General features: G+C 42.8%; 1 protein-coding gene across 2 annotated transcripts in view; it reads right to left on the reverse strand.

Moving 5' to 3' along the window:
- The window catches only part of LOC140725289 (D-2-hydroxyglutarate dehydrogenase, mitochondrial-like), a 33,553-nt gene extending 22,084 nt beyond the window's left edge, over nt 1-11,469 (reverse strand). Inside the window, exons 1-5 of one of the 2 annotated variants that reach the window (XM_073040568.1) lie at nt 11,235-11,469; nt 10,307-10,700; nt 6,245-6,302; nt 3,401-3,540; nt 1,140-1,333 (exon numbers count right to left, since the gene is read on the reverse strand). In XM_073040568.1, the coding sequence (XP_072896669.1) occupies nt 1,140-1,333; nt 3,401-3,540; nt 6,245-6,302; nt 10,307-10,661 (747 nt within the window). In that variant the 5' untranslated portion in view covers nt 10,662-10,700; nt 11,235-11,469. Of the gene's footprint in view, nt 1-1,139; nt 1,334-3,400; nt 3,541-6,244; nt 6,303-10,306; nt 10,701-11,234 lie in introns of those variants that run through there. The other variant, XM_073040569.1, reaches the window with a different exon arrangement.
- Nucleotides 11,470-13,656: the final 2,187 nt, after the last annotated feature.

Consider the following 13,656-nt stretch of genomic DNA (forward strand, 5'->3'; position numbering starts at 1 on the left):
CTGCCTGATCTATGTGACCCTTTTCTTGCATTTAGAAAGCAGACTGCTAAGCATTGCCTCTGTTCTTTAACACTCTCCCTTTAATTCAAAACTGTGCACGAAACTAGGGGAGGTAAGGGAAGAGAGCCGGATTTGGAAACACACGAGATACAAGGAGATGAAATCCCAGAGCACAGGGCTTTAATGGGTTTATCACACTGCTGAGGTAGAATGGTTGTAGATGTGGAGGTGGGGAGGGAATAGGGAAGATGAAAGCTGCAGGGGGTTAGTAGAGGCTAAAAACAATATCCCTGACTTGACTCAGAACATGTGAGTGAAGAGCAGGAGTTGACAACTTGACTCCTCAAGCCTACACCACTATTAAGTAAGATCATGGCTGATCTCATGGCAATTTCCACTCCACATTCCTGCCTCCTCCCAATGACCTTTCACTTCCTTGCTTAACAAGAATCTCTCTCTCCCTCAGCCTTATTATTCAAAGACTTTTATTTCAGCATTCTTTAAGTATGAGAGTTCCAAAGACTCACAGAGAAAACAATTCATCTGTCATAAAAAGGCAGGTATTTTAAACCATACTGCCTAGTTCTAGATTCTCCTACAATAACAAATATCCTCTCCACATCCAAACTGTCAAGACCTATCATGGTTCAATCACATCACCTCTCACTTTTCTAAACAGCAGAAGGCAGGAGCCTAGTCTGTCAAACTTTTCTTCATTAGATACCCCATCAATTCAGATTTCAGTCTAGTGAACTTTTTCTAACTGCTTCCAACGCATTAAAATGAAATAAAGATACCAAAACTGTACCAATACTCCGCAAGTGAATTTGCCAGTGCCCTGTCCAACTCCTTACAAACTCCACACATTTGTTATTCAATTCTCCAGCAACAAACCATAACATTATGTTAGCTTTCCTAATTACTTGTACAATAGTCTTCTGTGAAACATGCAGGTGGATGCCTAGATACCTCTATACTATGGAGCTCCAAGATCTTCCACCATTTAGATACACTATCTAAAGATAGGAAAGGAGGTTAAGGGAAAGATTTAAGAGTGCTCCATTCATATTTCATGAGATTAATAATTATCTTTGGGGCCAGTTTGCATCTTATTTCCATCAATTAATCTGGCTTCTTACCACTTCCAGTCCAAGTACTGTCCCACGCAGAGAGCCATACCTCAACAGTCTCAATCCACCGGCATTGGTGGCCACATTCCCACCAATGTGGCAGCTACCTTTTGATCCCAAATCAAGGGGCATCATAAAATCTTGTTCCTCAAGATAGTTGTTCAAATTTTCCAAAATGCAGCCTGCCTGGCAGATCAGAACTCCTGAAAAAACAGATTAACATCAAGAGTAAAATGAACCTTAATTATAATGACCCTCCACCATCAGTGAGCCGGAAACATAGTCAGTACCATCTATAAAGCACTCACCCTTGCTCTGACAATTTCCAAACTCTGCCACGGAGGAGAACAAGGGGAGTGGGTATGTGGGACCTACAAATTCCCCACTGAACCATGCAACACCCTAACCCTAAATCACATTCCTTTACAATTTTTGCATCTACAGACTGTCCTGAGGTAATGAATGGGTTCCACTTTTACAAATGTCCATAAGTCATTCTCTGTAAAGTGAAACATACACAAAAATCATTCTACGTAGTGACCACACCTCCACAGTATTATAAAGAATGGTAGCCAAAGTACATAATATTGATGAGAAGGAGCCAGTTCTAGGTGGAAAGAGAGTAAACTAGTTCTGCTGTTTGTAGTAATGAATGCATGTTTGTACATTGAACAGTACAATTTAATATATTATGGGAGTTCCACTGTACATTGGAACCCCCTGCCCTGCAACACATGAAATGAAACAATTTAACAAGGCAGCTCAATACTTATTATCTTCTCGAGCAAGAATGGACAAGCAATAAATGCCTGCAATCCTTTATACTTTATTTTCTTTCTCTACTGACAAGACATGACCTACTGAACATCTCCTGTGTTTACATCCCCTTCCCTTTGTTCTTTTTCCCTCTCCAACTGCCTTCATTCTGCATCAACAATTGATTGTTACAGCAACCCTGGCCTCACTCTATCAGAAATATTCCCTTTGTCCTATCCATTTTTGACCTTCCCTCTTCACAAATAGTGTTCTCTATTCTATTGTCCTGATGAAGATTCTTCAATCCTAAAATGTTAACTATTTCTCTCTCCACAGATGTTCCCTGACCTACTGAGTTTCCAGCAGTTTCTGTTCTTATTATAAAAGTCAGCAGTCTGTTAATGATCCTTGCTCTTATTGGATTTGCAACCAACTGTTTCCTTCTGTGCTGAAAATATTTTTCTGTAACTGGGTTACAGTTTGACAGACAATAGGCACACTTTGGTACTACTCCAGAGTAGCCACTTAGCACAAGAGCCAGGACCCAACCAACAGCAACTCATTAAAGTAACCAACAGTAAGTGTGATACACTTACTGGTATCCTCAGTGATGTTCAATATTCCAAGATGTTTCAGAGAAGTATTATCGAGCAAAATACAGCAGTGAATCCCATATGAAATGGAAAGCTTGTTGTGTTAAATTTCTCCACAAATGTTTCCTCAGCTGCTGAGAATTTAGTAAGGAAGATATTAGCATATGTCTAACATGTTAATTAATGAGCAAAGTTCGAAAGAGTAGATAAAGGAGGAAAGTGACATGGAGTAATTTAGGAGGGAATTCGAGAACACTGGAGGCAAAGTCAGAGGTCAGCTCAGCTACGTCTGACCCTTTCTTGCCCAACAAGTGTCAGTCTACACCTTCCACAAGATATCACAATGCTGTGATCGATGCACTGTCCCTTTCCTCTCCTTGGGATTCTGAAGGACATTCAACTCAGTACCAACTGAGAACAAGAGCAGTGTTTTGGCTCAGCTGATAGAGTCGTCATGTCAATGATCTAGTCACCTGGGTTCAATTCAAACCTCAGGTGCTGTCTACGTGGAGTCTGCTCATTCTCCATGTGAGTTTTATCCAGTTGCTCCAGTTTCTACACACACCTGCATTCACTATTCTAATTGTCTGTAATGGTAAGATTCGGGAAGTTGAAGGTGGGGAGAATGGAAAACAGGATTCGTGTAGATTGGTGTAAATGGTGGCCTCACTCGGTGGTTTTCCATTCTAAGGAACTCTGTGACTCTATGAGCTGGATGCTGCACCTTCCTATTCAATTATTTATGACAGTTAGCACTGTTCTAAAACATCAGAAGACGGCTTCACTGCAAGTAATGTGAACAGAAATGGGATCACTCACAAGACTCAGCACTAATGAACTACATCAATCTTAGGTGGTGGAAAATTGCTGTTGTGAAGTCAGTGCATTTACAATTGTGAGTTAAAAAAAAGTTGCTCTCACCAGAGTTGCTGTTGAAACTGATGATGTTATTCATTTGAGCTGTTGAGACAATGATCTCATCAAACACTGGCACACTCCCCCCTACTAATCCTGTGTTGCCACCTTGAGGGTTCACAGCCAGGTTCTGCTGGTTACAGTATCTGAAGAAAACAAACAGCCTGTTGTCAGTGCCACCATGCAACCTAATCCAGTCCTAACTACATTGAGAGCTTTGGTGCCACATTACCCATGCATCAGAACCAACACACACCATCGTTATATTTCTGTTACTCATACTGTGAGTACATAGTGCAATTAGGATTAAACTCATTGCCACCATCAGATACTGGGAAGGCACGGTGGTGGTGCCAGAGTCCCAAGTTCAATCCTGACACTGGGGGCTGTCTGCGTGGAGTTTGCACCTTCTATCTGTGTGTTTCCTCTGGGTGCTCCAGCTTCCAACCATGTTCCAAAGATGTACCAGCTGGAAGGTTAACTGGCCCCTGGTGTGTCAGTGAGTCAAAGGCATGAGAATGTCAAAAGAGCAAATTAATATAAATACAGTAAAATGGCTGGGTGATAGCATTATCTTGATGGACTGCAGGGCCTGAATTTGTCCTATATGATTCTATGGCTAACAGTAGAGATCATATGCTGACCATTTACATGCTGCAGATGTTCCACCTGTGAGTGTCAGTGTCACCCTCACCCTGAATGTTGGTGGTAATCACCTCCCAATTCACTGAGAGGATAACTGAAAATGTGACTGACTCTCTCCCAGGTCAAAATCCACACACTGAAGCTCTAATTACACCCAGATGGCTCTGTTGAGCTTACAAACAGCCTGACCTGCTTGTGTGCCCAACATCGTGCTCTGAAATGGACACCCTATTCTAAGCACTGTCTCAAGTGCTTGGACAGAGGAAAAGACACAAGGATGTTCTCAAAGTGCCTTCACTGACTCCAGTACTCAAGAGATTGTCATCCATAGATCAGGAGCATAGAGAAGTCCATCATAAATTATGGAAGGAAAGCACCATTTTGCAAAATATCCTTCTCCCATCTCATCAGGAACCTCCTGTTCATATGTGGAACAGTCATCCTCGGTATTAGGGACGGCCTAAGAAACAGAAGACTCCAATCGTAGATGTCAATCTAACCCCAAATTCAGGTGCCAATCATAATGGTAATGTCACCAACAACAAATCCTAAATGTTGATCCCAATTATGGCAAGTTTTAGAGTCAATCATAAACCATCATTAGTAATCATAAACATAGCCAATCAAACTGCAGTTAGTGGTAATCACGTTGTGGATACCCAGGCTGCCCGTGTCGGTACCAATACCTTTGTAAATAAAAGAGCCTTATCGCTGTGAATGTCCTTGCCAAATTGAAACTGGCCAACATTGCTTTAACGTCACAGCCTGTGCCTCTCCCAGTCAAACGTGGAATATTCCTTCTCTCAGATTCCGGCCATTAATTACCACAAACAAAAAGCAAACAAAGCAATGGGAGAGAGAAAGTGCATGCCAAAAAACAGATGTTATAATAGTCAAGGGGGGATTTCAATATGTAGGAAGATAGTGAAAATCATGTTGGTGCTGGATCCTAAGGGAGGGAATTTCTACAATGCCTACAAGAATACTTCTTAGAGCAGCTCATGGTTGAGTCCACTGAGGAAGTAGAGCCTACAGAAGAACTTAGACAGATTAGAATTGGCAAAGTGGCAAATAGAATACAGCGTTGAGGATTGTATGGTCATGCACTTTGGTAGAATAAATAAAAGCCTAGATTGTTTTCTAAATGGAGAAAAAATTCATCCATCTGAAGCACAAAGGGACTTGAGAGTATTACAGGAAGATTCACTAAAGGTTCATTTGCAGTAGTGAGGAAGACAAACACGATGTTAGCATTCATTTCAAAAGGACTAGAATATAAAGGCAACGATGTCATATAAAGGTTTTATAAAGCACTGGTGAAGCCTCACTTGGAGTATTGTGAGCAGTTTTGGGCCCTGTATCTCAGAAAGGAGGTGCTAACATTGGAGAGGGTTCAGAGGAGGTTCACAAAAATAATTTCAGGATTGAAAGAGTTGTCATATGAAGAGTGTTTGATGGCTCTGGGCCTCTACTCACTGAAATTCAGAAGAATGAAGGGTGGCCTCATTGAAACCTATCAAATGTCGAAGTCCTGGATAGAGTGTATGTGGAGACAATGTTTGCATGGTAGGGGTCTAGGACCAGAGGACACAGCCTCAGAATAGAGGGGAATACTTTTAGAATGGAATAAGGAGGAATTTGTTTAGTCAGAGAACGGTGAATCTGTGGAATTCTTTGCCACAAGCAGCTGTAGAGGCCAAGTCATTGGGTATTTAAGGCAGAGGTTGATATATTCTTTGGTCAGGGCATGAAGGGATAAGGAGAGAAGGCAAGAGATTGGGGCTGAGAGGAATAATGGATCAGCCATGATGATTGGCCAAATTGACTAATTCTGCCCCTATATCTTTATGGACTTATATCTGCAGACTCACTAAAAAAAAGGTATATTAAAACAAATATACTGAATTTTCTTAATCAACTTTGAGCAAAACCAACTTTACATCTAAATGTGACTATTTTAAATTAATTTCATGTACGTTATTTTAGTACAGCTATTTTTGTAAAAGATGCCATAAAAATGCTCATTCAAATTTGAATTTGAAAGTTTTGGAAGACAAAAAGTTGATAGATTTTAGTGATTGAAAATCTTTAATAAACAAAAATAAACAAGATTAGAAAAACATCCTTAAACTGAACAAAAATTAAAACAAAAAGAAGTCATACTCTAAAAATGTAACAGTAAGAAAAAGCCTAATAGTGTTGCACCTGAGGATCTGGGAAACTTCTTCAGTTGTCCGAGGCCTCAGTAATACCTGGCTATGACCTGCAGTTTTAAAAAAAACAGTAATTCTGTGGTCATTAATAATAATTAGAATAAATCAAATCACAATAATCAATATTCACAATCGGCATTTTTTCAGTAACCCGTGCATTATAAACAGCTGACTGGTGGCGAAGTGGCATCCACATCAGACTTTCCGAGGCAAGTAGTCCCAGGTTCGAATCCGGCGGCTCCTTGCATGCTTTCTATCCATGCTGGGTAGAGCTGGCAACTTGGTCTCATAAAAACAGACAAAAACTCCAAAGAAACAGCAAGATTGCTGCCCAAAGCACCACAAGGCACAGAAAGAAACAAAAAGTTCATTATAAAATATTACAACTAAAATCATACAACTCCAGATGCTGTCAATCTAAAACAAAATTGTGGAAAATACTCAGCACATCAAGCTGCATCTGTGGGAAGACGTATAGAGTTAACAGTTAAGATCAAAGATGAAGATTCTTTCAGATAAAACACTGACTCTGTTTCTCTTTCCACAAATGCAGCCTGACCTACTGAATTTCTCCAGCACCTTGTACATAAGCAGAATCAAAAGGAAGTGGAGTCCATTTCAGCTTATGTGGCTGAATTGAAGAGGTTGTCTGAGCATTGTCAGTTCGGTAATTGATCCACTGAGAGATCAATTAGTTTTTGGAATCTTATAAGAAAGCATTCAAAGACGGCTCCTACCTGAAGCACAACTCACATTTAAAAGAGCAGTTGAAATCACTGTATCAATGGAACCAGCAGACAGATGCAATTCAGTTGCAGTAAGGAATGAAAAATGAGTGTGAACAAAATTGCAGTGTCTAGAAGGCTTACCTGGCCAAACAAAGCTTCAGTTGACAGACTGCTACCCTGACATTCTCCTGTAAAATGTTTTGATACAATTTTGAATTCATTGTTCCCTCAACAATTGCAAAACAACTTTCATGGGACCTTAGAAGAAGAATTGTAGAGATGCATGAAGCTGGAAAAGGCTACAAAAGTATTTCTAAAGATCTAAGTGTTCATCAGCCCACAGTAAGAGATACAGTGTCCAGGCACTGAGGCAGCAAAGCAGCCCCAAAACACGATGCTCCTTCCACTGTGCTTCACAGTTGGGATGAGATGTTGGTGTGCAGTGTCTTTTTCCCTCCAAACATAGCAATGTGCATTTCTGCCAAAAAGTTCAGCTTTTGTCTCATCTGTCCATAGAACATTGTCTCAGAAGCTTTATAGAACATTCAGGTAGTCTATTGCAAACTTGACAAGTGCAGCAATGTTTTGTTTTGGAGAGCAATGTTTCCTCTGTGGTGTCCTTCCATAAACACCATTCTTGTTCAGTGCTTTTCTTAGAGTGATCCCATGAACAGAGACTTTAGCAAGTTCTAGAGATTTCTGCAGGTCTTTTGCTGTTACCATTGGGCTCTTTTCACCTCCTTCAGCATTGCACGTTGTGCTCTTGGTGTGATCTTTGCAGGATGCCCACTCAGGGACAGTAGCAACAGTACTGAGTTTCCTCCATTTGTAGACAACTTCTCTTACTGTGGGCTGATGAACACTTAGATCTTTAGAAATACTTTTGTAGCCTTTTCCAGCTTCATGCATCTCTACAATTCTTCTTCTAAGGTCCCATGAAAGTTGTTTTGATCAAGGCATAGTGCATATAAACAGATCGTTCTTGAGAAGAGCAGGGTCTGTCAGTAACCGGATTTTGTGTGTCTTTTTTTTTAATAGGGCAGGGCACCTCTACAACCCACACCTCCAATCACATCTCATTGATTGGAACACCTGACTCCAAATAGCTTTTGTAGAAGGCATTATCCCAGAGGTTCACATACTTTTTCCAACAAATATAGGTAATATTGGATCATTTTTCTAAATGAACAAGTATAATTTTTTTGTATTATTTATTTACTTAGATTCTCTTTATCTAGTTTCAGGACTTAGGTGAAGATCTGATCATATTTTAGGTCATGTTTATGCAGAAATGAAGAAAATTCACAAACTTTCTAGAAGCACCGTAACTCCCATGGGAATGACATTTGTAACAGTGAAATATAATAACCAACAAGCCACATTGGGCTTGTATATGGTTAAGAACAGGAGGGCCAGCATTGTAGGGCCATGATTGGCTGAGACAACTATAACTTGATTGGAGATCAAACCACTATTTGCATGCCACATCCCTTGCAATAGTCAACTGAAAGCAAATTCAGAAAGGTAGTGAATGATACCACAGCAGTGTTCACAGATGGCATTGGAAAACTCAAACATATCAAACATATCAAGGGTAAAATAATGTTAAATGAAATTGCCACAGCCAAGTTTTACAAAGCCCATCCAGTTCCTTACACCACCTGTGATAAAGTAGCCAGTGAGCTAGAACTCATGGTTGCTGAAGGAATTCTTTCCAAGGGTGAGTGGAGCCCATCAGCAATGCCAGTAGTCCCCGTACCCAAGAAGAATGGGACTTTCCAGATCTTTGGTGATTATAAGGTCACCATCAACCCAGTACAGAAAGTAGATCAATACCCTCTGCCCAGGAGGGAGGATATCTTTGCAAACCTTTCTGAAGGGAAACACTTTAGCAAAGTGGACCTAGCCGAGACCCATCTGCAGACAGAGATGGAAGAAAAGTCCGAAGTGTTTCTCACCATAAACGCTCCATAGAAGGTGTTTCATTAACAGCAGCAGCATAAATGCAGAGACAAGCTCTGCTTCTCGGATGACACCATTACAAGATCGAATTCAAGATGACAACTAATCATGGAAATTCTGATGCGTTGTGCCTTTTACACTTGGAAAAGGAAATATCCGAAAAACTTTCAAAGAAAGATATTCCTCTTGCTGTATTCCTCCTAATGCAAATTGAAAATCTCTCTACGGTAGACATGATCCAAAGGGAAAGAGAAAACATCTCACTGTTTCAGGTCTACACACTCACCCAAAATGGCTGGAATGGGCAGGAGAAATTTCAGTTCCCCCAGTTTTACCAGTGCTGGGATGAACTTGGCCTTGACAGAGGTTGCTTTGTCTGGAGATTCTGAATTGCTGTACCATCCAAGCCGAGAGGTAAAAAATCAAAGTGTTGGCTCAAAGCTTAGTCTGGTGGCCTGGGATCAAGCAGCTCGCCATGCACTGTTCAGGATACCAACACGTCCAGAACAAAGGTGTCCAGAGCTGTCAGAACCTCTTCCTGCAGTCCCAGAGTCAACTCCTACAACCACCACAGCGGGAGGCCCCAGAACCTGAGATTGTTTCACAGCCACAAGTCTCACCTTCCCCCTCCCCATCAAAAGACATCCCACAAGAGTAATAAATCCTCCATAGCATTTAAATCTTTAGGCCTAAACAGGACAATTTAAAATTTACTACAATGTGGATGTCTGTATTATAGTAGTTGTACTATCTAGTATACTGAGTATATAGTTGAGATACACTCTATATTGAGTTGCAGTTTATAGCTAAGCAGGATAGTGTTGTGTATTAATATTGTAAATATATTGTTTAATTAAGTATTCTTTGTTTATACATAATTCATTCTGGGTTATATGTAAAAGTACGTGAATGGCATATGTCATTATGCCACCCTGTCATGTGTGCGTGCCTCACTGAAGTAAACATGAAGCACACACGTTATCCCGGGCTCCCGTGGTTTTTCTTTAGATTGGTTTTAGGAGTTACAAAACACAATATCTTGTCTTTTTTATGCTCTAAGACTTCACTACATCTTTCTGCACCACTTTCTTCAAGGTGAATGAGAAGAACCCGGGATAATTCCTTGTGTTTTAATGGAGAAATGCTCAGTCTTCCCCATCACCTATCCGTGACACACAAATTTTAAAAATCACAATAGGATAAATCAGCAGACTTTTTTAAATTAAGGTGTCTGACAAAGGGGCTTCCACCTAAAATGTTAGCTGCTTCTTTTCCAACTGATGTGACATGACCAACTGACTGTTGACAGCTGGTTTTGTTTTAAATTAAAAGATTATCCCATATACACTTTTAGGCAATCCCACCTCTTAGAATCCGTTGCCAGTCTACATTGCTCGCCTCCAGTACATCAGGATCGGTCACCACTCCGCCTGGCAGTAGACGTTCCAAGAACAGCAAGTCTTCTTTGGTGACGGTAGCGAATGCTGAGCGCTGCACATCGTACTGCTTACTGGTGAACTCCACCTCTCGGTTTCTGCAGACAGCCGCCGAGTGAAGCTCCCTCCGCCTTGCTTGCAGCAGGTCATTGCACCTGTAGAGCATTGGAGGCAAGGATTCATGTGTGTCCCGCTGCAATTTTCTGTGCATCAATGTGGACGCCAGCACTCTTCTGCCCGGGAAAAGCAGCCTCCATTGGAGTAGAGATCTGTGGCAATGCATTTCACAGTAGAGTGGGACTTCTCGGCAGCCAGTGGGGACCTAAGGGCAAATTAGGGGGGGAAATCCTTCAAAACCAAGGATTAATAATCGATAGAACCCTACCAAGAGGGTGGGAAAAGAAGTAAAGGCCCGGTAAAGTGGAGGATGGTTCAGGGTTCCCAGTCATCGAAGTGGGGGGAGAATCGGCGGATCGAAGGACAGCCGCGATCCCAGGGCGTGAGGCAAGGCGGAGATCCCTGATATGGCATCGTAATTATAGGGTGGCGACGGCCCGCGGGCTCGAGGATGGGGAACCGGCTATGGGATCCCGGACCGGGTCCAGGGTAGGAGAGGGGAACGTGTCAGGGTGCGGGCGACCGGACACGGCCTCCCCGGCTCTCCCGGACCGAGGGCTCGCGTAAGGAGAGTCGGGGGACCAATGGAGGGACCCACCGTAATGATGGGAGGGGAGGATGGAGGGGTCAGCCCGCAGGCCTGAGGATGGGGCACCGGCCCTAGGATCCTTCCTGCGCGGGCGAAGGAAACGGGGATCCGGTGTGGAAAAGGCGATTGAGCGCGGGGGTCAACACCTACTCTCCGTCCCTCCCAAACACACGGCCCTGCGGGTCAAGCTCGGCCTCCCTGGCCGCCCGCGATCGGGCAGCTCCTCCGCCTGCAACCGGGGCCCGTGACGCGACGCTGGGCGTGCGGGAGGACGCAACGCAACCTTAGCGGCAATGTCACTTCGGCTGGAGGGGGAGGGTGGAAGGGTGGGGAGAAGTGAGAGTGGAGGGGGAGAGAAGTGGGGAGGAAGGGGGAAAGGGGAGGGAGGGAGTGGAGGGGAAGGATGGAGAGGGGAAGGGGTGAGGGAGAGGAAGGGAGGGAGAAGGACTGGGAAGGGGAGGGGAAGTTGGGGGCAGGTGGATACAAGGAAAGAAGGGGGAGGGTTAGGAGGGAGGAGAGGTGGTACGGGAGGGTGGGGAGGGAGAAGAAGAGTGGGAGGAGGGACAGTGTAGGGAGGAAGAGGAGTGGGGAGGGAGTAGAGCAGAGACGGTGTGAGGGATATGGGAAGAACAATGTAAGGAGGGGGTGAGTGCCAGGGAATGGATGATAAAGAGGAGGAAGGGAGTGGAGGAAGAGAGGAGGAGACAAGGAGGGTGGAATTGAGGGGAAGTGGAGCAAGTATATGTGTGGACAGCTGTGAAGGGAGTCCCTGCCGAGGGGAGTGGGAGGAGAAGGATGGAAGTGGTGGGAATGGTGTATGAGGAATGAGGATAGCTGAAGAGGGGTGTTGGAGAAAATAATGTGTAACAGATGGGGAAATGAACAGGGAAAGGTTATTGAGGGGGAAATGGACAGTCAATGTGAAAGGGTGTTGAAGAGGGGATATAGGAGACGGGGAAGAATCAGATGGGACAATAGAGAGAAGGAGGGTGAGAGGATAAGTAAGGGAATGAAGAATACAGTCAGAGGAGAAACAGGGATCTGTAGTTAGGCAAAGATAGCAGGAGTGTAGGGATCGAGAGAGAATAAGTGTACAAAACCGTTCATTTGTACGCTTGCCTTTTGTGACACATACTGAGGCTGCCCATTCAGACAGACCATTCCATACCAAAGTTTTCTGTGATGCATCTGTAAAAAGTGGAGAGGCTTATATCCTTTGATGCCTGAAAAGGTAGAGATGTTTTGGTGCATTTCTTTAGCTATAGCATCTATGTGGCCAGACCAGGACAAATTATTGGTGATATTTATTCCTAGGAACTTGACTGTCCAAATCATCGCCACTGAGATATACTTGCATTGCTCCACACCACTTCCCAAATTCAATGACTAGTTTATTTTCTTCTGCTGACACCAAGGGAAAGATCTTGACTCCATGCCACTAGGTTCTTCACCTCCTTTTTGTTGTTTGAGAACCAGCCCACTACATTTGTGTCACCTGCAGCACCTTTACTTTCTTAGAGGTTTGTGAAGATTCGGCATGACAGCTAAAACTTCGACAAACTTCTTTACATAAGTGGCGGAGAGTATGCATCAGAGCCTGGTGTGGAAACACCAATGCCCTTGAAAGGAAAATCCGACACAACTATGTATGGTGCAGTCCATCACAGGTGAAGCCGACACCATAATTGAGCATGTCTACTCAGAGCACTGTTGTAGGACCCCCAACACCCTCGCCATGCCTCCTTCTCACTGCTGCCATCAGGAAGAGGGTACAGGACTCACACCACCAGTTTCATGAACAGTTACTACCCCTTAACCAGAAGGCTTTTAAACCAAAGGAGATAACTTCACTTGCCCCATCACTGAATTGTTCCCACAATCTATGAACTCACTTTCTGGGACTCTTCATCTCATTTTCTCAAAACTTACTGCTTATTTATGTATGTGTGCACTTAAGTATTTTCCTTTTGTGTTTGCACCATTTGTTTTTTGCACATTGGCTGTTTGTCCAGTTGGGTGCCATCTCTCATTGATGCTATTGTGTTACTTGGATTTACTCTGTATGCTCACAAGAAAACAAATCACAGGGTGACATATATGTACTTTGATAATAAATTTACTTTGCTTTTATGACAGAGGACTGGATGTGGATCTTGAAGTTGGTTAACTCATCTTTGATTTGTGCTAGTCATTCATTGATTCAATTTAAAATTGTATATCGTTACTATTTGACGAAGGAGAGATTGTCTAAAATCTTTCCTAATGTTGATACTGATTGTGATAGATGTAAAACTGGGACAGCTACACTGACACACATGTTTTGGTCTTGTCCTATACTGGAACAGTTTTGGAAGTCAGTTTTTTCTACAATTTCTAAAGCACTTAAAATTAATTTACAACCTAACTGTGCTCTTTGGAATAATTCCTCAAAATATCCGCGGCATTTCTTTTGTTACATTGATAGCTAGGAGGGCCATTCTGTTGAAGTGGAAGGATACGTCGGCTCCCACTCTGTCACAATAGTTCTCTCAAGTGATCTTATGTCTTAGTTTGGAGAAAATTAGAAGTCGAA

This window comes from Hemitrygon akajei, chromosome 3 (genome assembly GCF_048418815.1).
Source record: "Hemitrygon akajei chromosome 3, sHemAka1.3, whole genome shotgun sequence".
In the NCBI taxonomy this organism is placed as follows: Eukaryota; Metazoa; Chordata; class Chondrichthyes; order Myliobatiformes; family Dasyatidae; genus Hemitrygon; species Hemitrygon akajei.